Source organism: Helicoverpa armigera, chromosome 13 (assembly GCF_030705265.1).
Source record: "Helicoverpa armigera isolate CAAS_96S chromosome 13, ASM3070526v1, whole genome shotgun sequence".
Lineage (NCBI taxonomy): Eukaryota > Metazoa > Arthropoda > Insecta > Lepidoptera > Noctuidae > Helicoverpa > Helicoverpa armigera.
The window spans coordinates 11,465,892-11,489,750 of NC_087132.1; the positions used below are offsets into that span (position 1 = coordinate 11,465,892).

The 23,859-nt window shown below is 38.9% G+C and overlaps 2 protein-coding genes across 3 annotated transcripts in view; both read left to right on the forward strand.

Moving 5' to 3' along the window:
• Window positions 1-1,705, forward strand: part of LOC110382655 (neutral ceramidase) — a 29,379-nt gene extending 27,674 nt beyond the window's left edge. For both annotated transcript variants that reach the window (XM_064037365.1, XM_064037366.1), the window contains exon 14: window positions 317-1,705. In XM_064037365.1, the coding sequence (XP_063893435.1) occupies window positions 317-494 (178 nt within the window). In that variant the 3' untranslated portion in view covers window positions 495-1,705. The remainder of the gene's footprint in view (window positions 1-316) is intronic.
• A 1,486-nt stretch (window positions 1,706-3,191) lies between these two features.
• On the forward strand, window positions 3,192-22,914 carry LOC110382657 (neutral ceramidase). The gene is made up of 15 exons (XM_064037360.1): window positions 3,192-3,349; window positions 11,782-12,029; window positions 18,064-18,207; window positions 18,442-18,618; window positions 18,869-18,996; window positions 19,254-19,452; window positions 19,661-19,867; window positions 20,031-20,150; window positions 20,278-20,367; window positions 20,447-20,560; window positions 20,783-21,010; window positions 21,141-21,236; window positions 21,416-21,583; window positions 22,025-22,137; window positions 22,512-22,914. The coding sequence occupies exons 2-15, from the start codon at window positions 11,787-11,789 to the stop codon at window positions 22,690-22,692; spliced, it is 2,208 nt and encodes a 735-aa protein (XP_063893430.1). The 5' UTR covers window positions 3,192-3,349; window positions 11,782-11,786; the 3' UTR covers window positions 22,693-22,914.
• The last annotated feature ends 945 nt before the right edge of the window (window positions 22,915-23,859 follow it).

A 23,859-nucleotide genomic window follows, 5' to 3' on the forward strand; every position in this document is an offset into this window, starting at 1 on the left:
GAAGGCTATAGGCTACTTTTTATACCGGTACGGGAAGTAGTTTCCACGGGATGCGGGTGAAACCGCTCGCAGAAGCTAGTATCAAATAAATGAGACCCTTTTACTAGTGGTAGATATAAATAAAAGGAATGATCATCAATAATCAAATCCGCTCCATTCCCTAGTCCGAATAAAATGATGATAGTCCATATCGGATTTTTTGCTTCCTATACACCTATCTTTTCGTTTATTCGAAAGGGTTTACAAAAACTAACATGTCAGTATTTTAAAGTAGAAGACGCCGTATGGTCTTATACACTTCTCTATATTTTCACAGATTCACCTGGATACGTGACTCCAAAGTCATGGGTACCAGTCGCGCGGAGATCGAGTGGGAGATTCCAGTGGGGACACCTAAGGGAGTCTACAGGATCCATCATTTTGGAAACTATAAATATGTGTTGGGTGGCATTTATCCTTACCATGGATTCACTGACAGTTTTGAGGTGTCTTAGATACTTGAAAGACGAGGAAAGGACTGTATTTGGGCTATGATTTTGGGATATTAGAAGGAGATTTTTGGACTGTGGACTGCTGTTTTTGAGTGATCTTTCATCTTAAGGATCAATATGAGTCCTTAAAAAGTTTGAAGTTCTGTGCCAGTAGTGAGTGAGTTGAGGGGACCAAAAGACTATTTTGTTCCGCGATAAAGTGACAAGATAGTGCAGTGATTTTACGTAACTTTACGTACTATAAGAGTGGATTAAGGCATTTAAGTTTAATGGATTTTCGCCGCATTATGCCTTTAATTTTTAAAATATCTTCTTTAAGATATTGCCAATTCTTAAGTATAATGTTGTCATGTTCATGTTTACATGTATATAGTTTAGCATTGTTATAATATGAAGTACTAAATTAATTATTATTTTCATAATACCTACATATATAATATACAGGTTTTGAAACAATGTATTGGCTTGAAAGTCACACTCTGATATTGATATTTTCACAGTGCATACATACAAGGCAAGTTGCCCAATAAGTAAAAATATGATTATCAAACGAACATAAAACAAAATATGCAATTCTTCTGTGCCTTTTAGTAGTATTTAGGCTTAAGAATTTAATGTTTTTAGAAAAGATACTATTTTTATTTTTAGAAATGTCGAAACATAAGCTCAGCACTACTAGTGCCATCTATGTTGCGCTAATGAACTATGGACTGGTTTCACTTATAAAATAAGAAATTTACTGATTTTTGAGGGTAGATTTTTAAGCTGAAATAAAATTAAATATGTAATGGAGTCAAACGCTTAAACTGAGATTAGCAGACCAAGAAAGGCTTATCGGTGTAATCAACCCTTAATTATGTTCCGTAGATATATATAGATTAAAAGAACTTTATATATTAAATAAATGCTACTAAATATTGTAAACCAAAGTTCTCTATTCTAGGTTTATTTTTAAAATTATAGCTTCATTAGTCTAGTCGCTAAATCTATTTTGCTTCTTCTTCCGAGCCTTTTCCCAACTATGTTGGGGTCAACTTCCAGTCTAACCGGATGTAGCTGAGTACCAGTGCTTTACAAGGAGCGACTGCCTATCTGACCTCCTCAACCCAGTTACCAGGGCAACCCAATACCCCTTGGTAAGACCGGTTGTCAGACTTACTGGTTTCTGACAGTTTAACGTGCCATCCGAAACACAGTCATTGGTGTCCAAGATATACTTAGAAAGTACATACAAACTTAGAATAGTTGTATTGGTACTTGCCTTATCTGGAATCGAACCCACACCCTTTACTCGAGAGCTTTATGCTCGAGAGGTTGGTTCTTTACCCACTGGGCCACTACGTCTTTTTTTCCTTATTATTTTTTATCTATTAACTCTATTGTTAATATTAAGAAATATCTATTTATATAAATGGTTTGGTTTAATACCTTTACAGATTTAATATTTATGTTTCTATTACTAGGCAATATAATATTTATCATAAAGTTTATCACTGACATTGCTTTTTAAATAACTCCATAGATAAAAACGCCTTGGTGGGTACAAGATAATTATAAGAGTTATAATATGAAGGTAGATAACGGATAACTTCATTAAAATATTAGGTAAAATGGATTTTTCTATATCTAGCACAAAAGGGGCTTATTAAATTGATAACGCTATCACTATGTACTATTTGTTGTGTGATACTTAAATTATATTTTTCTATGCACCGATTTGTTGCCCAGAAGACATTAAAAATTATTTTTCCTTTTTCCTCCTGAATTTAAAAATTATTTTTTGTTGATTTTGTTATGAGTTCAGTCACTTTGTATGCCATAGTGTCTTCTATTGCACTTATTCGGTGATGAATTAAAATATAGCCATTGTATAGGTGTATGAAAGCGGAATTGATTGTATTTCATGTAAGAAGACTATGTAAAGTGCCAATTGTAATAAATAAACATTTTTCATAAATTACTTTTGTTGTTTTTTTAATCGTTCTTCTAAATATCCAGCACGTTTTAGAGATAAGATACACGAGCCAAGGGCTTTAAAAAGCTCTCTATATTTGTACCCCGTATGTTTCGGCTTAGTATCTACAATTGTGAAAGAAGGTAAGGCCTATTACAAGCTTGCATTGTGGTAGATCATTATTATGCAGTTTTTATTCGTCTATGGATAATTGACAATAGCGTCATAAATGATTGAAAAATATTCAATTTTTATCGTAATCCGATAAGCATAATCAGATACCGCGCTAATGTTGTGTTTAAACTAATATGTAATTAACATATAGATAAAACGATTATACCTAAAATTATACTAGCTTCCGCCCGCGGTTTTGCTCACTTTGTGGGAACCTCGTGTGCCTTGGTCGGACTATGAAAAGCTTAGCAATATAGACTATACTAAGCTTATTTTCATGACTCGCGTTAGCTGGACAGTTAAGTTATTCCCAGATGGTGTAGGTTGTTGTAGGTTGTTGCCGCGTTAGCAGTAAATAAGGACTGAAAACTAGAATAAAATAAATATTTTAGGGGCACCCTTCGTGCGTGAGTCCGACTAGCATTTCACCGGACTTTGGGTAACGGCAGCAGCAGCACCTTTTTTCATATTTAATCTTTATATTCAATTAATTCAGGTGAAGAAATCTCTTATTATCACAAATAATGGAAATATTTGAGATAATTTTGTTACCGATAACCATTTATCGGCTTATTTTGATCGATTAATTACACATTATTAGTTTATGTATCTTCTTTCAGTGCTTATGCTTCGTTGATACGGGGATAGTGCTGACTAGGTCTTTAAAATAAAAACAGTTTGAAAAGTGCTGTGAAAAACATATTTTGTGAGAGAGGATTTCATTAAAAGCGTGAGTATTCCGTGCTGATTATTTTTGATATTTTTTTAGTACAGAGCTGAGTGACAGTTGCAAGGGTCGATCGATCAGATCGATCATAAGGTTAAGCAAAGCTTGGCTCGTTCCTTCGTATCGTCCGAACTTTTAACTTAATCTTTTGCAGTCGTTACTGACAGTCAGAGGTCTGGTCACCTCTGTCAGAGACTGTCAGAGACTATTGGATTACCTACGTAACTTGGTTGGGATAATCGATTATTGATACTACCATAAACGCTAAGAAGATGAAGTATACTACCTTCCATCGAAGAGCACATAGGTTGTTGTCGGTCCTGCATCCAACCTCTCCAGTCGTGTTGGATTGCCGTCGCATCGGGTTAGAGATTGAGAGAATAGAGATTGCACCCGTGTCTGCGCAAAAAATGTACTGGCTGATTTCTTTGTATATTATGAGAACAGCTGCCGTGGCCGATACTCGGCTCGGACTCCATTATACAATTTAGTTGGTATTGTTTCTTGGCTTATGTTTAACTGATCACCAGATATAGTAACAAACACCAGACAAAAATAGTAAATGATCACCAAAATGAAACTCGCATTTTAATGTAAAACTATCACCAAAGTTTTAACACTTTGCTATCCTATTTAAGTGAAATTACTCCAAAATAAATCATGCGTAAGCCAAAAATAGTAAATGATCACCAAAATTAAACCACCATTTTAAAGTAAGATTATAACCAAAGTTTTTAAATTCTGCTATCCTATTTAAGCAAAATGAGTCCAAAAAAATCATTGTTATCCCAAAAGTAGTAAATGATCACCAAAAGTAGTAAATTTTATTTATTTATTTATTTATTCATCTCCAAGTTACTATGCCTTTACAGACTTAAATCTAATGCGACTTAGTACCTACTTACAATTAATATCTCCTTAACTATATCTTAACTACACAGTAAAAAATAACTACTAATCCTTACATACTACACAGTAAGTGGCCCTTGTGAAATGTGAAATGATCATCAAAAAAGTTTTTACATCTTGCTATCCTGTTTAAGTAAACTGACTCCAAAAAAATAAGTTCGGCCTGATAAAATAAATGTAATAACATTATGGGGACCCTTTTCCTGCACTAGCGTGGAAAATTGTCTATTGCATGCCTCTAAACAGTGCGATAAGAGTGTATTGAGAAACATATTCTTCTTCTTCTTTCTCCTGCCCTGTTCCCAATTTTACTTGGCGTCGGCGCAATATGTCATTTTCTTCCATTTTCCCCTGTCACTCGTCATACTGACACTCACGCATGCATTGCAAGCCGGACACATAACTTAATATGGCATCATAATACTTTATTTGGTAATAAGCCTACATTTTATGGCAATCACAGTGACTTATTTAGGCAAAAATAATACATTAATTTGGTCGTCAAGAGTTGGTGATCATTTACTAAAGGAGATTGGGCAAGAATATATGAAGTTTGGTCCAAATGTCCACCACGAACAAGACCTATATAATTAAATAGTCCACTTAATTTAGAGTAACTTTTACTAAGAAAGTAAAAAAAAAACAATGCCAAAAAAAAGTTATAGCCAAAAATGTATTCTTAATTTTCGGTAGTTTTTGTATGTTATCATTATTATTTTTTATTTTATTCCACTTCCATTTAAGCACTTTATCTAAAACTAAGATGAGTAAGAAACATTTGTATAAAAACCACCCACATTTTTTTGCCCGATGGATGTACGAATCACTGCCCAATTGAGGCGCCAGAAGTGCTTGAATATACTCAGCGGTGCCTGGATCTAAGAAAGTTCGATGTAACTGGTGGTGTTTTCTCCCTAATAATGAACAATTCTATTTTGTCAGAAGTTACAGAAAGTACGAAAATCGAACATCACGAAAAGTAAATGAAAAAATGAAACTGAAAAAATCTATAAAATGTTTTATTTGATTTTGCTATAACTTTTTTCTGGCATTATACTGATTCTCGCCACAGAGTGTTTCTGGTTAGCACGTGTGTCTAGAATTTTTGTTTATTTTGAGTGATTTAGTGCCTTTTTGTGACTTGTTTTTGTTTTTGTGTGTTGTCCTTGTGTGTGTTTCTGTCTGTGAACGTTTTTTTCCGCCAATTTAAGTAAGTCTTACTAATATGGACCGCAATAAACCGCCTGACCCTGATCCGCCTGACATCTCTCTTGCGCCGCCATCCCCTAACTATCCACTTTCCCAATTCGCAGATGTTGTTTGCAGCATCGCGGATTCCCAAATCCCGTCCCATTCCGATTCCCAATCCTCATCTCACCAGAACGGTAGGAAACGTTCTGGAGATGAAAACAATGCGCCGAATCACATTCCGTCTAAGCAGCAGAGAAACCAAATAGGTCGCAATAGATACTCTGCCACCGATAAAGCTCCGTTCATCGTACATGTCTCACGCTTGGAGTCCCAGCCTAATGCAGGTACCACATTACACCCTGTAACTTTTGGCATGTTCTTGGTGAACAACAGAATTGGTAACATAGTTCGTGATGGCGTCAAGAAAGTAGGTAGGAACAGAGTTTCTGTCGAATTTTCATCCCCTCAGGATGCTAATTCATTTCTAATAAATGGAATTCTTTCAAAAAATAGTTATGTTGCCATGATTCCCACATTTAACATAACCCGCATGGGTGTGGTTACTGGTGTGCCTACCGACCTCACAGAAGAAGAAGCAATGAATTACCTCACTGTGCCCTCTGGATGTGGACAAATTCTCAAGGTTCGTCGTATTAGCAGGAAAATCTTTAGAGATGGTATAGCTGAATTTAAGCCTACCGAAACTTGTGTCATTACTTTTGATGGCCAAGTCCTACCACCAAGGATATACTGTTGTTATACTTCTCTTCCAGTTTCCCAATATGTCTACCCCACCATCCAGTGCCGCAAGTGCTGCAGGTTCGGTCACGTGGAGTCTATTTGTCGCTCGAAACCACGCTGCAGTAAATGTGGCCACGATCACCCTGGTGATGGTTGCAACATTTCTGAGGGCGAGGCCTTCTGTGTACTATGCTCTGGAAATCACTATGCGAATAGCAAGTCATGCCCGGAGCTTGGTAGACAGAAAGCTATAAAGAACATCATGGCTGAGAAATCACTTTCATATGCTGAGGTCAGCAAAACAATCCCACCTGTTTCTCGCAATTATGCAAATGCTGCAAAATCATCATCTCAGTCATACCGCAAAACAGTTTTCTTAAAGCCGAAGACCCACGCTCCCCTCTCACCTTCTTACGACAAAGTTGCTCATCAGAACATTATAAATTCTCCTCCACCTTCACAGCCTAATGGCTGCGCCCTAAATAACCCCTTCGCTGGTTCCAATCATTTATCTCCTATTGTTGAAATTCTTAGTAAAGTACTTACAACTATTCTTTCAAATAATTCTGAAATACCGTCCAACGTCGCCCATCAACTTGTTACTCTCCTACTAAATATTAAGAATGGCGCCTCGCCAGGTATTCCTACAGTGGAATGTGAGGAGCGTGTTTCATAAGAAGCATGACCTCATATTCCTTCTCAATAAATACAAGCCCTTGGCTTGTTCCATCGCTGAGACTTGGCTTACCCCGAGCCTTAGCTTTCGCATGCCACACTTTAATATTTTGAGATGTGATAGGTCTGATGGATATGGAGGGTCGGCTCTCCTCATTAACAATAGAGTACCACTCTCGACCCTCTCCCTTCCGGTTCTGGATGGTGAGTTGAACATTGTTGCAGCTAAATTCGAGGGCATAACAGTAATGTCTATTTATATCTCCCACCCCCGTCAAAATTTTTTAGCCTCACTAAGAAACGTGTTTAATAATGTAGATGGGCCTATGTTAGTTATGGGAGATTTCAACTGCCACCACTTTAGATGGGGCTCCAACCGTTGTGATGCGTTTGGGGAAGGTTTAGTAGAAATCCTCGATGACCTAAACCTGTGCATCTTAAATGATGGTTGTCCTACCCGTAGATCCCTTCCTGGGCAACAAAAGAGTTGTGTAGATCTCACATCTGTTCTGTAGGGTTGGCGGCATCGTTCCATTGGGAATGTACTGCTCTTACGCATGGTAGCGACCACTACCCCATTGTTGTTACTTTATTAAATAAAACTTATCTAGAGAAAAGTTCTCCTCCACTTCTGAAGTACAACCTATCTAAACCGGATTGGTCAAGGTTTGCTTCTCTATTGGAGGAGAAAATTAGTCTTCTTCCAAATTTAACTTCTGCTTTCCCTCATTCTTCTGGTCACCACCATGCTAAGAGCTGTTATGAGGCATTCGTGTCAGCTATAACCTCCAGTGCTGATTCCACATTCCCCCTGCGTAACAGTGCCAAAAGTATAATTCCATCACCTCCGTGGTGGGATCCAGATTGCACAGCCACGATTCGAGAACGTAAAGAAGCCGCAAAACGGTACAATGGAGCGATGAACAACGAAAACTTACTACAGTACAGACGAGTCTATGCCCGATCCCAACGGCTTCTTCGTAAGAAGAAACGTCGTGGTTGGGTTAAGTTCTGCACCTCTCTTTCTCCCTCCACTCCAGTGTCCGCAGTATGGAAGAGCATAAACCGCTTCAGACGTGGGTGCTCTCCATCAATATCCTCCCCCATTACTAGACAAACCGCTGAATCCTTTTTTAATAAAATTGCTCCAGCCTACGTCCCTTTGCCTACAGAATTTGATCACCCGCCTGTGGGTGTAGTGGATGACCCTCTGGACGAACCATTTACAATGGATGAATTGAATGCGGTGCTTCGTCATGTTCGGGACTCTGCCCCGGGCATTGATGGCGTACCGTATTCATTTATAGTTCATGCTAGTTCAAACGCAAAATCATACTTTCTAAACATTATAAATTACTGTTACTCTTCTGGTTGGGTTCCTGATCAATGGAAAATTCAAATCATTATTCCTCTTCTGAAACCCGGCAAAAATGTTGATGATCCGAATGGCCTTAGACCAATTGCATTGTCCTCGGTCTTGGTCAAATTATTTGAACATCTGATTAAAAATAGACTTGAGTGGTTGGTCGAATCTAGAGACTTACTGCCGAGCCATCAATTTGGCTTTAGGAAGGGTCTTGGCACAATGGACAGCGTGGCAACATTAGTTACTGATGTTCGTACAGCCTTTTCCAAAAATGAATCGGTTGTAGCCGCCTTCCTAGATATTTCCTCCGCATATGACAGTGTCCTTCTTCCCATTCTCAGGCAGAAACTGCAAGAGCTGAGTCTCCCGGTCAAGATGATACAAGCCATATGCGGACTTCTTATGTCGCGGTCGTTGGTGCTGAGGGTGCAGGGTGAGGTATTTGAGGAAAGATACGTATGGAAGGGTCTTCCCCAAGGCTCTGTACTTAGCCCATTACTGTACAACCTGTACACAATTGACATTGGTTCCTGTTTAAACAGAGACTGCTGCATTTTGCAATACGCCGACGATCTGGCGCTCTATGTAACCAATGCTTCAATTGTGGACGCTGCTTCATCACTCTGCCTTTCTCTGGACTCTCTGCACCAGTGGCTTCTAGATCGTGGTCTAACACTATCTGCTCCAAAAAGCTCGGTTGTAATCTTCTCTCGGAAGCGTCTGATCCCTCAGGTCTCTATAAAAATCCAAGGTCAGGGCGTCCCTGTTGCTAAGAAGGCTAAATTTTTAGGGGTCTAACTTGATTCTAAATTGACTGGTACTGAGCACTTAACTTACCTGGTGAAAAGGTGCGAAAGGGTCATATCTATACTAAAAGTCCTTTCTGGTGTATGGTGGGGGGCTCACCCTTACACCATGAAATTGATATACAACGCGTTAGTCCGCAGCATTTTAGATTATGGCTCATTTGTATTGATCCCTTGCAACAGGGGTGCTCTGGCAGTATTAGATAGGCTCCAGTCTCAATGCCTTCGAATCATCTCAGGTTGCATGAAATCCTCTCCCGTCAACGCCTTGCAGGTAGAATGCGCCGAACCTCCTTTAGCCCTGAGGAGGCAATATCTAGCTTCCCGATTTCTATGCCGAGTGTATCCCAAAAGTTTCCATCCCCTCATCCCTAAACTTAAAGAGTTAGATTCTCTATGCAGATCTTCCAAGTACTGGGAACACAAAGAAATACCACTCATCTTGAAAACGTTTCGCCATTTGCAAAATTTGAATTGTCCCATATCCCAATACCCCAGATTACCTCTCTTCAACTTTTCTTATGAAGTCCTCTGTTTTACTCCCAAAATATATTATAATGTCGGTATTTCCAAAAAGTCCCCTTCGGCTAATTCTGCCTTCAATGCGGTGGTGGAAGAACGATGGCTTGGGTTTCAGAGGTTTTTTACTGATGCTTCCAAATTAACATCAAGCAGTAACACAGGTGCTGCGGTTTACTATCAAAATTCTAAAATTATTTTAAAATTTAAATGTCCAAAGGAGTCCTCTGTATTTACAGGCGAGTGTGTGGCATTATTGGAAGCTTGCCTGTTCATTGAATCCCACGATATCAGCTCAGGGGTTATCTTTTCAGATTCCTTGAGCTGCCTACAAGCCCTTTCCCAAAATCCATTTAAAAGTAAACTCCAAAGCCCAATAATCCTTAGCATTAAAAAGTCCCTATTATCTTGTAGCATCCAACAAAAAGAGGTCCATTTAGTATGGATACCTAGCCACTGTGGTATCAAGGGTAACGAATGTGTGGACGCCCTGGCTAAAGATGCTTGCACATCAGTTACAGCCGATCCTGCGCACTTCTCCCTTCAAGGGTATGACCTGCTGAACCTTCCAAAAGCGCATCTTGAGACTGCATGGCAAGAGTATTGGAACGTTTCCAGCAGTAAAAAGGGTAAATACTTTTTTAATATACAACCCTTAATTCAAAGTAAGCCCTGGTATTACCATTTTAAAAAGTTCCCTAAGCACGTGATATCGGTTTTTAGCAGAATCCGTTTAGGACATTGCTGCACACCTGTTTTTGTGAGTTCACCTCTGTGAGTGTGGATTAGATGAAGGTAGCTTGGAGCACATATTTTTCAGCTGCCCTATAAACTCCTCATCCTTCGACCTATATAACCGCCTCATTAAATTAAAGATTCCTGTACCAATCAACTTCCCTTCCCTTTTAACATTTTCCTCTCCAGAACTGATCCATATCCTATTGATCTTTATCCTCCAAAATAACATTAAATTGTAGACTTTGGTCAATTTAGGCCACTGTCTATGTGGTTGTGGTATTTTTATTTTTTATTTCTGTGTATATATATGTTTTGTTTTATACTTCTATGTACTAACAATATATCAAGTTTATTTATGTGTTTGTTTCAGTGCCGTCCTACTAACGCAACAAGTTCTACAATAAGTGCAAAGTTTTCTCCTTTCAGTTTTTTAAATTGTTATCGTACCTACTTGCTTCTCATATCACTTGTCAGTGGCAGAATCGTCGACGTAGACTTCGACGGCATTGATTGCCAGAAACAAAAATAGAATAGAATAGAATTTTTCTGGCATTATATTTTTTTTTACTTTCATAACAAAAAATGTTCTATATTTAACGGGCTATCTAGCCATATAGGTCTCGTTCGTGGTGGACATTTGGACCGGAATCGCCCATTGTCCTTTGGTGGTCGAATACAATTTAAAGTGAAGTCGTGACTAAAATAGCTGGTACTATTACATTTTTAGACTTTATTTTTCTGGTGTTCAGTAGATATTTCTGGTTGCAAAACTTAGGGTATCAAAGCATTTTATGGTGGTCATTATATTTGTTCCCTTGTTTCTTTCGTTTGTAGTAGACAAGTTTATAAAAACATATAGGTATTCCGACGTGTAAGTTATATTTTATACCTATAGTTCTGTTATAATGGAGGCATCCGGCAAATTAGTTTTAGGCAGGTAAGCTTAGCATTATCGAAGTAATTAGTCGAATGATTAACGATATCAATGTTAATACGTGCTATGTACTTGGCGTCTTTAAGTTATATCAAGATTCTGATCTCCAATATCATAATTGTAGTTGATGTTTGGGACAAGTTGCTAAGAAGTGATCGACTAGAATCCGATTTTCATATAAAAGGTGAGATTACAACTCATCCGCACGTGAGATTATAACTCACCCTCATGCGTGATTTCAGGCGGGCGAGAAGCTTGAATCCAACTCTACTTACCTTTGAAAATATACACATACATAGGTGTATTTCAATGCCATTGCAGTAAGTAAGGCTGGTTATTCCCCGCCGGGGCTGCGGGATTGTTCGAAAGAGTCACCGCGGCCCCGGTACATAAAAGGCCTACGAGAAACACGATGGATTTTTAGTCAGTAAATGTCTGACACTCCCTCACTGCTGTTAACCCACAGCGGGAGGGTCACTTGATGATTTTTGCCATCGATAAAAAAGTAAAGACTGGTCTATTCCGACCCATTAAACAAACCCAAAATTCCTTACAGAAACCATGGCGCTCTCAATGACCGCCAAGCTGATTATATCGGTCGTAGTCCTGGGCGTGATTGGCGGCATGACAGCCACCATAGTCCTGCTACTCACGGAAGAAGACCAGGCGTATGACAGTACTACCAGCACCACTTCTACTCCTACGACGCTGGTGTCAACTACTGATGTGGGGGGAGAGGATCTGCCGTATCGAGTGGGAGTCGGTATTGCCGATATGACGGGGCCTTGCGTGGATATTACTTTTGTAAGGATTTATGAAGCTTTTAACTTTTACTTGGTAAAAGAAGTTTGCAAGAGTTCAATCTATTTGAAAATGCCAATTTACTTGGTGCTTGAAATAATAGTAGGCACTTACCTATAATTATAATTGCGAGATGAGCTATAAATCCAATTTTTAGCTCGTCTATGACGGCGAAAGACGAAATGAGGAATGAGGTCTTTAAGTTGAGGAGAATCTCACAAATTTTGATTTTAGCGACGAGGTTCTAAGTGGTAGGGGAGCCCTAGAAGGGATTTTGGGATTTACTCAAGCGCGGCAGATTAGTATATAGGGAGGTACCTATTACCCCATTTAACACCTCCACCAAGTATTAGTCCTGTATATGCAGCCGCGCGTCTAGAATAAAGGATCAGATTAGTAAAAAAAAAATTATCATCTGACATTCTCCAGCGCGTCAGATTAAGATAGGGTAAGTTAGTTATATGCTAAAAAGTGTATATTCCAATAATCTGACAATTTTCGATTGACGATAAGAAGTAGGAAGGTTACAAACTTGTAAAAAAAAAACGTCATCTTGACTTTCTCGAGCGCGGCTATTTTTTTTTTTATTTTGAAGGGAATAATTTAACGTTCACAAAAAATATATAATCTGACGATTCCCGTAAGCCGAAGTAAGGAAAATTAATCGATAAAGTTTAAAGCGTGCAGCTACGTGATGCCTCTCTTTTTTTTTCAATTCAATTCATTTGCAATAAGCGTTGGTACATTTTGGGTCTTAAATAATCTACACTAATATATATACTGGTCATAGTATGCAGATGTACTGTTTTTAACGAAGACGATTCATTTTATTGGATACTTACGTTAAATACGTGTGCCTTCCAGTTGCATTGTTTGTCTATCGTGATACCGAGAAATGCCGTTTCGTATACTTCTTGTAATTTATGTCCTCTATAATTACTGTTTATAGCCTTCTTTTTATACGTGGTGGCCTAGTCATCCGGTTAGACTGGAAGCCGACCCCAACATAGTTGGGAAAAATGCTAGGCAGAAGATGATGAGCCTTATTTTTTTATCTATGTGTATTAAATTGAATAAAATTAGTTTTTGTACGATTTACGCGTGGATTATTTCCGTCAAGCCATGTTATTATAGATTCAATTGTATTGTTTATGTCACATGTATATTTATCAATGTCATTATAATTCAATGTAATTATTATAGAAATGTATGTAATGTATGAGCAGATTGGTACACTCCGCCAATAGCAATGTCATACATATCATTGTAAAGGCCTTTTTATCTAGAACAACCTTTATTATGACAGCTTTCTTGAAATGTTTGTCCGTTCTGGGATATAGATCAAAATGTGTGTAAAAGTTAAAACTAAATAATCTATTGATATCTCAAGTTTTTAAAGGAATACCAAAGTGCTACTACGTGTATGTCTTGTAAGTACTAAGTACTTGCTGTGCAGACATTGGTTTCCAAGATAAACTTAGACAGTAAATACAAACTTAGAAAAGTTGCATTGGTACTTGCCTGACCTGGAATCGATACACATATTTGAGAGGTTGGTTCTTTACCCACTACCCACCACGACTTAAATAATGATTATAACAAAATTAAAAAAACATCAACATTGGTGTTAATTTTTCAAAGAAAATCAGGTTACAGTATTGATTATTATTAGTTTCAGCCCCGGATCTTCAATTTTTTTTAGGCGGGGCAAAAACTGAAAAATGCCGCCCCGCCTACCTACCTACTTATGTTTATTTTCACCAACGAACTCTTTCACTTTTCTGGTAGGTCACTGTCACTTTTTTTGGTAGGTAAATGACTTAAAAAAAGAGTCCAAATCATTGTGGGCTCAAACTGTTGGCCAGGTTTAAGTTATGAAAGTCGAGACAGATCAATGTAGGCAAAAAATTAAGCGCTGTTAAGTAACACGCAGTCGGAAGCGCAAACTTTTTTGTTTTTGAGGACTCCATAAATAATTTTTTTGCTACATTTGTCTTATAAAAGGTAAGACAGTGTGGATTTGACTTTTGCAAGTAACAACCTAACGTCTGTTTAATATTGCGCGAGCGAAGCGAGCGCGAAATTTTTTGAGCCTACGACACAAAAGTACCTGATTAAGGACATTGTCAAGCAACAAGTAGCCGCGAGCGTAGCGAGCGCGAACTTTTTTAAGTTATTTGTTTGATGACTCACAGGGCCGTCTCTAGCTCATGTAGCGCCTAGGTGCAATCATCACCCAAGCGCCACCTATGTATTGAAAGATTTTGAGTAGTACATATTGATCGAAGTACTTAGAATAGTGACAAGGAATATAAATAAGAACGTTCGGATGAAAGTCACTTTTTTGGTAGGCTCAAACTGTTGGCCAGGTTTAAGTTATGAAAGTCGAGACAGAATAATGCAATTATTGTAAAAATTTGCGCGAACGAAAGTAGCATGCAAATTTTGGGACACAAAAAGCAAATAAATTTTAAAAGCGCTGTAACAAGCAGTCGGAAGCGCAAACTTTTTTGTTTTTGAGGACTCCATAAATAATATTTTTTGCTACATTTGACTTATAAAAGGTAATACAGCGTGGATTTGAGTCATGAAGTTATGAAAGTAAAGGATGTATAATATTGCGCGAGCGAAGCGAGCGCGAAATTTTTTGAGCCTACGACACAATAATAAGTGACTAAGTACATTGTAAAGCCACGAACTTTTTTAAATTACTTGTTTGAAGACTCACAAATTAAACTGGGAATTATGTACAAATAAAAAGAAACCGTGATTAGAGCGAGTGCCATTTGTGTTCGTTGATTCGGTGCGTCAATAAAAATGATAAACCATCAGAAAGACAACATTGTCATTTAGCCGCGAGCGTAGCGAGCGAGAATTTTTGCACTTAGTTGGAGGATGTTAAAAGTGAAAAATAATAAAAATGATCAATTAAACAAAGCGAAGGCGACTTTTTTAGAAACTTTGCTTGTCAGTATCATGATACAATGGAACTAATTCCTTATCAAACGGGTGTAATTTCATCGAAATTTCCTGGTGGGGGGGCACCCTGACACCGAGGCGCCCGGGTTATTCGCACACCCTGTACCATAGGTTAAGACGGCCCTGCAGGTAACTATTGTGGTATTATTAGGATTTAAAATCAGGCGGCCGCCTGATTTCGCCGCCCCCTGAATTTGCCGCCCGGGGCATGGGCCCCGGCTTGCCCCCCCCTAGATCCGGGGCTGATTAGTTTTCATTTGTTTTTTATCTACACTCAGCGGCACGGAATCTGGCCCAAGCACATTTTGGCCTTATAACCATTATTTAAATGAAAAATCAGAATTTTTACTTTAAAATTGTTTAATTTACTCATTTTCCAATAAAAAATGACTAACAGACAACAGAATTATGAGGATTTTCATTAAGTTTAATTGAGTTAGAAAACAGAATCCTTTACCGCAATAATCACCATAAACTTTTAAATTCAACATTTTTAACAAAACAGAAAGTTATCGAATTTTAATAATGGATGTTTCTTCCTCTTGATCTGATGAATGCTTGCATACGATCTGGCATGCTCTGGATCGTGTTTTTTATCTCCACCTGGGAGATCTCCTCCCAGGCAGCTACCAGCGCGGTTTTCAGTTCACTGAAAGTCCGTGGTGGGTTACGACTTGCTCGGACCTGTCTTTTAAGCATGTCCCAGACATGTTCTACAGGATTCATGGCTGGGTTTCTTGCAGGCCAGTCCAATTTTTGAATACCGACCTCGAACAAGTAATCGGTTACTCAAAGAGCTGCGTGAGGTCGAGCATTGTCCTGCATTATACGAAATTCTTCACTTCCTATGAATCCCTGACAGGGTAAAACATGATTTAGAAGGATCTCTTCAATATACCGCACTGTTGTCAGACGACTTTCGACATACAATAATTCAGTACGGGCTTCTGAACTTCTGCCTCGACAAACCAAGATGGACCCACCATGAAAACCGACTGTTTGCTTGGTAGTGGTGGGAAGAAACCATTGTCCGCGCTTTCCCCATCCACGTTCACGGCCGTCTGGAGCTCTTAGGACAACTCTGCATTCATCGGTCCATAAAATTTTACTTCATTAGTCATGCGTCCAATTTGCATGTTCTCTTGCAAACCTAAGTCTGGCTACGCGATGGTGCGGGAGGAGTTCCGGGCCTCGAGTTGGTCTTTGAGTACGCACATCCCGTTCCTCTATCCTTCTTCTTATTGTGTACATACGGACGTTGACTTCTCTTGCTGTTTGCAAAGGCTGGCGTATCTCTAACGCAGTGAGAAACCGATTTTTCATTATTGCACGTACGATAAATCGGTCGTCGTGCGCCGACGAACACCTTACACCCCTTTCTGGCCTTCTTGTGTAAAGGCCAGTCTGGTCATGCATTTTCTATGCATATCTTTCACTTATACGCGGTGCACTTAAAGTTTCAACCATCTTCCACTGCGTACACCCTTGACGTCTTAACAACACTACTTGAGCAACTTGAGCTGCAGTAAGGGTAATTTTCAGATCAAATTGTGAAAAAAGAGAAACAAAAAGCGATCATAATCATTAATTTTTTTTGGAACGTGCTTAGTACTTCGGCAATTTCTATCTGAATTTAAACTTAACTTTCTGCTTTGTGTTCCAACAACGGAATCTGCTTCTCGTGTTATAAAAGTTAAACAGACACACATTTTTCTGTATTTTAATTAACAAATACGAAAGGACAGACGATATGTCATATGAAATTAGAATTTACAACAGCTATCTGGGCTGATATCTACTTGTGTTTGTTTGGGCCAAATTCCGTGCCGCTGAGTGTATATCTCAGAACGGACAAACATTAGAACAAAGCTGTCATTGTAAATGTTGTTCTAGTTGAAAAGACCTATCCAACGATATATTTGACTTTGCTATTGGTGGGGTTTATCATTACGCCCAATATCCAGTTAGTACAGTATAAGGTGGAAATGCAAAATTATAGTAACAATTATGGACCCTAACGGGTAGGACTCAGGAGACTTACACTTACTGGAACTTAGTTTTTCCTTCAAAAACTTGAGATATCAATGGATTATTTAGTTTTAACTATTGCACAATTTTTGATCTATATCTCAGGACGGGCAAACATGTCAACAAAGCTGTCATATTAAAGGTTGTTCTAGATAAAAAGGCCTATACAATGATATGTATGACATTGCTATTGGTGGAGTATACCAAGTCCCATATATTTGTGTCCATTGTCCTTTATGTTTTTCATACTTATTTGCTCATAAATAAAAGTTTTGTACTTCAAAGAATACATACTGGTTTATTTACATGCAATTTTTTCAGTTCTTCAATTTGTTAAAAGGTTTGCAAAAAAACTTTCAATTGTCAGATTAAGCGAATCCCTCCAGATAATCGTCAGATTATAAGATGATTACGTTAAGGGTACATAAATGAACCATATATATCTTAATCTGACGCGCTCGAGTATTTCAAAATAGCGATTTTTTTTTGTAATTTCAAATAATGGCCACGAGTTAAGGTCACGTCTAAATCGTCAGATTATTGCATAAGAGCCTTCGGTTTGGTTCACTTAACACCCCTTTTGAAAATCTGACGCGCTCGATAAAATTATTTTTTTTCCCATTTTTAACCCTTACCTACGACCACCCCCACCATGGAAACAGTCAGATTAATATACGTATGTTTTCAAAATGACGTAGGTCGTGCATGCTATTAATATCTGACGCGCTCGAGTATGTCCATGCAACTGTTTTTTTTTACATTTTTGAAAGTTTATAGCCGCTCCACCCACCGATGAAAGTGTGTGTATGTCAGGACATTTTTTTCTTCTTATCATCTAAGCTTCGCAATCTAATAGGTCTCATTGACGCTCGAGTCACTCCCGATTTAGCACTCTCGCCTCCCCTACTAAAGTTACTTATTAACACCTCTAGAATGCCGCTAATTAAAGAACAATAGAAAATCCATTGTGTCTTGCGTATATCTGCGCACCGGCATCCAAGGGGTTAAATGTAATTACAAATGGTTCCAGATGGGTTACGCAGAAGTGGGTCAAAGCGGCCGAGGTCTCCACCTGCGTCAGTTCGCCAGATCCTTCATCTTCGTGAAGGGAGACACCAGGATAGTCCTGGTCACCGCTGAGGTGCAAGCCGTCGGTATTGCAGTCAGAAGACAAGTAAGATTAATTCCATTTCCTACACGATTTTCCTTAATTTTCAAGTCGCAGGAAGAATTTGAATATATGTATAATAAGTACTTTCCACTATGTGTTGTTATCTTCTAGCTAGAGCAAAACAGGATGCTGTTTTCTTCAACGACAGTTATCCATTCTCTTATTAAATTGAAGAAGCTGCATATTTCCTATTTTTCTAAAATAAATCTGACTTAAAATCTTGAATCTCATCTCCAGGTGGTGAAGAATCTCCAAGACCTGTACGGCGACATGTACTCCCTGAGGAACGTGATCCTGACGGGCACTCACACGCACAGCGGTCCTGGAGGTCACATGGTAGACTTTATCCTGGACATCAGTATCCTCGGCTTCTCGCAGGAGACCTACAATGCTTATGTTGATGGCATAACCAGGGTAAGTTCTGGGGACGCGAAAATTTTTGGAATATTCTTTTCATTGTTTATTTTTAGACATAAGGAAAGCACTAGGTATAAGTTTTTGATGGAATTATTAGTAGTAACTATTATATGTATCTGTGTTATTAGGCCCTTTAAATAAATCGCATAACTTACTTATATCCCAGTATTGCATAATGTATGGTTTCACTTTGCGTATTTCTTCCATTTGCATATACTTATTGACCAGGTTTTTTGTTATTTTCCAGAGTATAGTCCGTGCCCACAACAACATAGTGCCGGCTCGCCTGTTCTTCGGGCAGACGAAGGTGACAGGCGCTCATAAGAACAGGTCTCCCTACTCCTATGACTACAACCCTGAGGAGGAGAGAGCTCGGTAAGTGGTATCACTTAAATAATGTCACCCGGGTGAAAAATGCTGGAAAATACTACATCATTGATAATAATGGCAGGGCGATATGATGTGGTCATCACAATTGGACAGCAGGCAGACTAGTTGCCATTATCATAGTGTCAAGGACCCGGTATCAACCAGTTCTTCCACCATCACTCTCAACTTTTGCATGACTGCATCTATTTCCTTGACAATCTTGAACGACTTCATACTTCAATTATGATCTTCACTTTCTTCAGCTACGACTCAAACACAGACGACATCCTCACTCAAGTGAAGATCGTGAAGGCAGACAACAGCCTCCACGGCGTGATGACGTGGTACTCCGTGCACACCACCAGCATGAACATGACGAACCAGCTCGTGTCGTCTGATAACCTCGGGTATGCAGCGCTCAAGATGGAAAAGGAACTCAACCCTCAAAATAAGCCGGGCAAGGTAACGTTCAGATTATTTAACTAGAATATTAGTTATGTGCAAATATTGAAAGCAGTATGTTCTAACAAAATCACAGAAGAACACTGGGACAGTGTGGATTGAAATCCATTTCATTCATAATAACTAACACCTATTCCACACGTAGAACTACACCACTGTTCTTCTCATGTAGAAAAAAAAATTAAAGCTGTCTATTAATTACTTCCAGCCCGACATCGTGGCAGGATTCTTCTCCTCCAGCTTGGGTGACGTGTCCCCCAACACCCGTGAAGCCCGCTGCGAGTTCTCCGGCAAGGAGTGTGACAACCAGTTCATCATCTGCGATCACTTGGAGAGGTGCTTCGCTGAAGGACCCGGCAAGGACATGTTTGAGAGCACCAAGATTATTGGCGATGCAGTGTTTGAAGGAGCTTGGGTAAGTGTTTTCTTCTTGAAATCAAGTGTAACTGTACTAACTGGATCAAAGATGTGTAATTCAAGATTTGTAATTCGAGTTTTTGAGCGAGAATATCATTTCAGTTATTTGCACAGATTTCAAATTCAATCTGTATTAATGCTTATAATTTTATTATTTGTAGGAAGTGCTGAAGTCCGAAGGTGAGGAGTTGACAGGAGAACTGAAAGTCATTCACCAGTTCATTGAGATGGGAGAAGAAACAGTTGCCAAGTACGACCCAATCACTCAGACCTTCGACGTTGTGAGTACCCATAACATAAATATCATAAACCTACCGCACCTCCCGCTGTAACAAATATGTACCTCTATATTAATACTTATTCATAATCCTTTGTTGCAAACTTTTTATATTCAATATCTTTCACCAGAATAATCCAGTAAAAGGCTGTGTTCCGGCCATGGGCTACAGTTTTGCTTCAGGAACGATCGATGGTGCCAACACACTGAATATTACTCAGGTAATTGAGGTTTCCATATTCATAAAATATTCTTTAAGCTTGATGTTGATTTTAAGAATTTCGTTCAACTGGTTTTCAGGGTACAATTGAAGGTAATCCACTTCTGGACTTCGTGGGTGGTATAGTTGCTGAAGCAACTCCTGAAGATGTTGAGTGTCAGGCGCCCAAGCCCATCCTACTGGCTACAGGACGTGTAAGTGCTAAGAAATTACTACTTACTATAAAATTGTAAATGAACATCAAATCCGGATAAATCAATGAACTTCACTAGTACATTAGGGACCTTTTAACCGATTTGAGTTAAGCAGCCTGGTGCTTACAAGAATTATACATAGCTGTTTAGCTCTAATACGTATACCAATTAACTTAATGAACAATTTAGTACGGCAACAATAATCATATTTTAACTTTTCAGGCCAACTTCCCCATCCCGTGGCATCCCCACATTGTATCAGCCACCCTCATCTGGCTCGGAGACCTGGTGATCCTGGGCGTGCCAGGAGAGCCAACCACCATGTCCGGCAGACGCATGAAGGCCGTGGTCGGCGACGTGATGGAGAGGCACGGGTTCGAACCCCGAGTCGTGGTCTCAGGGTTGAGCAATGAGTACATACATTATGTTGCCACCTTTGAGGAGTATCAGGTATTTATATCTTTACTTGTACTTGTGTAGAGGTATAAAGATTTTCCTTTTTAAATACTTAAACAATTCGATAGTGAATCATCATGTTCCATAAGTGAGGTTTTAGTCTGACCTGTCTTTATGTTACCAGGTGCAAAGATACGAGGCAGCGTCTACGATCTATGGTCCCAACACTTTGGACATATTCCTGAACAAGTTCAGTGAATTCACCACTGTTGCTATTGAGGTAAGTCACATGCCACATACATGACCTGCAGTAAACACCCCATTAAATTTATTGTGTGGCTCTAAGTACTTTCTTAGAATCTCCAATATATAACTGCTCTTCCTCGAGAAGTCTTTAGAAGATGCTTCTATTAAGATATAGCTTTATCTTAACTTTACCTACTTTATTTCTCCCTCCAGGGTGGTGACGTGCCCGAGGGTCCAGAGCCGGCAGACAACCGCGACAGGACCCTCTCCCTCATCACGCCTGTAGTCTTTGACGGCACTCCTCTCGGCAGGCGCTTCGGAGACTGCATCCGACAGCCGCCAAGCGTTGTACGCAGTGGAGATGTGGTTTCTGCTACTTTTGTAAGTTTATTTTGTGTTTGCGTATTGCAATTGGTAATTAATAACAAGTATGTTGCATATGAAGCGTAAGGTGAAGGTCTATTCTACTGACACCGTTTACACGGGCGTTTTGGGGCACAAAAGACAGCTTTGTAGATTTGACTTTCAAAAAGTGCTGATTTTCAGCCTACTTTGAATAAATGACTTTCGATTTTGATTTGATACACAAAGTGGTCGTTGTGAATTTACCAGATACAATTTTTGGGTTTAGATATGAAGCTTAGGTAGGTATTATATGGTAAAGCTTGCTATTCAATTGAGAATGATTTCCTGCACTTGTTTCTTCAAACTTATAAATGCATTAGACATGGAGCATCAAATTTTGCCAAGGGTAGCAAAGCACTAGAGGTACCTACCTTAATTCTAAATTTCGAAAAGCTTACGAAATGGTGTGGTTTCCAGGTGGCAGCCAATCCTCGTAATGATCTGAAGCAGGAAGGCAGCCACGCGGTCATCGAGAGGCTGGAGCTGTCACAATGGGTGGAGTACACTAACGATGCTGACTGGGATACTAAGTAAGGACAACTTATCTTAATATTTTACCATACGTATCACGGAGATCTTGGGATTCTGAGCAATTTTACAGATTATGCGATTAACACTCGTCTGAGAGACGCAGACGGGTGTTTTGAGATCATCATTCCTTTTAGTGACAGTGTCGTACTTTTGTTGGCCACTAGATGTTTCTTGCGGTTTCACCGGCAGTTCCGGAACACTCATTCCCGTACCTGGACAAATATGGGCTGTGAACCGGGGATAGTGTAGTCGGAACGGATGAAAAGATTCATCGAATCGATTCAGTAGTTTCGGAGACTTGGCGTACAAAACTAAAAAAAAGTATATTTTGACAAACGCAGTAACTATTTATGGTTTTGTTTTCTATTCGCAGGTTCACATGGGAGCGTGTCTCCACTCTCACTGGTACCAGTCAAGTGACGTTTGAATGGAAAGTACCAGAATCTGCCATCTTGGCATCCTACCGTATTGTCTACCACGGAGCTTCCAAGGGACTACTTGGAAACATCTCACCTTTCCGAGGAGTTAGCAATGCCTTCCAAGTTATCGGATAATTTCAATTTATTTAAAGAAAAATTTAGATTAATAGAAGTTTTCTTTCTATTTCTACGTTTTTGTATAGGTTTTATTCGTCATGAGGAAAATGGCCCCTAATTATGTTCAAGTACAAAATAATGTTTTCTTTTAAGTCTAATTTTAAACGTTTTTGTGTAAATATGTACATTATTGTTATTTAATATTATTAAACGTCTAATAAATAATGTTTTAAACAATAATATTATTATTTTATTTTTTCTTTTGTTTTACCCACAAAAATGCTGCGTATAGTACCTATTCCTTTGTGCGATTAGATGTTTTCATAAAACGATAGATCGAATAGGATGACAAGATAAACATACATTACATAGTAATGTATGTGTGCATGCTAATTAGTTATGTCATTACTACGGACTAGGTTTCCAAAACAATCCATGAGACTAAAGAAAAACTCACAACAGATTTTCCTCTTTATTCCGATGCGCATAAGTTCGATTTTTATTTATTTCTAGCCAGATAGTATTGTGGTTGGCTGCTAAATATAACAAAGTCCTTTTATTTGCTTCACAATGACCAGTTTCCTTTTAGAATATGCCAGTTGTCCTCTTAAAGATGTAAGCTATTTTTTTACTAGGCCATAGCATACGCAGCTACAAGACATAATACTACATCTGTAGGTCCCTATGGTTTATTTTACGAAACCGGGTGACCCATACTTATGTACGGACGCTAGCCAGTTCAACCTACGAATCTGACAGATTCCAATTTAACAAATCGAACATTAACCTTCCGATGATCTTCAAGGATATAGGAGAAGGCTTGCCGATGCTTCAGGTGACCAGAAGGCTAGCTTGTTCTTTGGACAAAGAATTAGCATTGACATTCAACGGGCACGTTCCCGGAGGACAGCGATGTGGAGAAAAATTGACAATGGAACGAATAAACACATATTTCTTATCCATTGTAGGCACAATTAATAAGTTGTTAGCGATAACTTTTACGACTAGCGGCAGATAAACGTTGTGTTTTTGTTTGCATTTTGTTATAATAATATCTTAACAAGGGGGAATTTATAAAAAGGCATGCTTGGGTGCTTGAAGAGTACTACCATTTGAGAAAAAATGAAATTCCTTAATCTAACTTAACATGAAGGAACTACCTTCTTAGCGCACTTTCAGATAAAA

Coding starts and splice junctions, on each gene's coding strand:
- LOC110382657 (XM_064037360.1), top strand. CDS start 11,787: ATGGCGCTCTCAATGACCGCCAAGCTGATTATATCGGTCGTAGTCCTG. Junction 20,151..20,277: donor TCACTCAGACCTTCGACGTT/GTGAGTACCCAT, acceptor ATCTTTCACCAG/AATAATCCAGTAAAAGGCTG. Junction 21,237..21,415: donor TCACCACTGTTGCTATTGAG/GTAAGTCACATG, acceptor TTCTCCCTCCAG/GGTGGTGACGTGCCCGAGGG.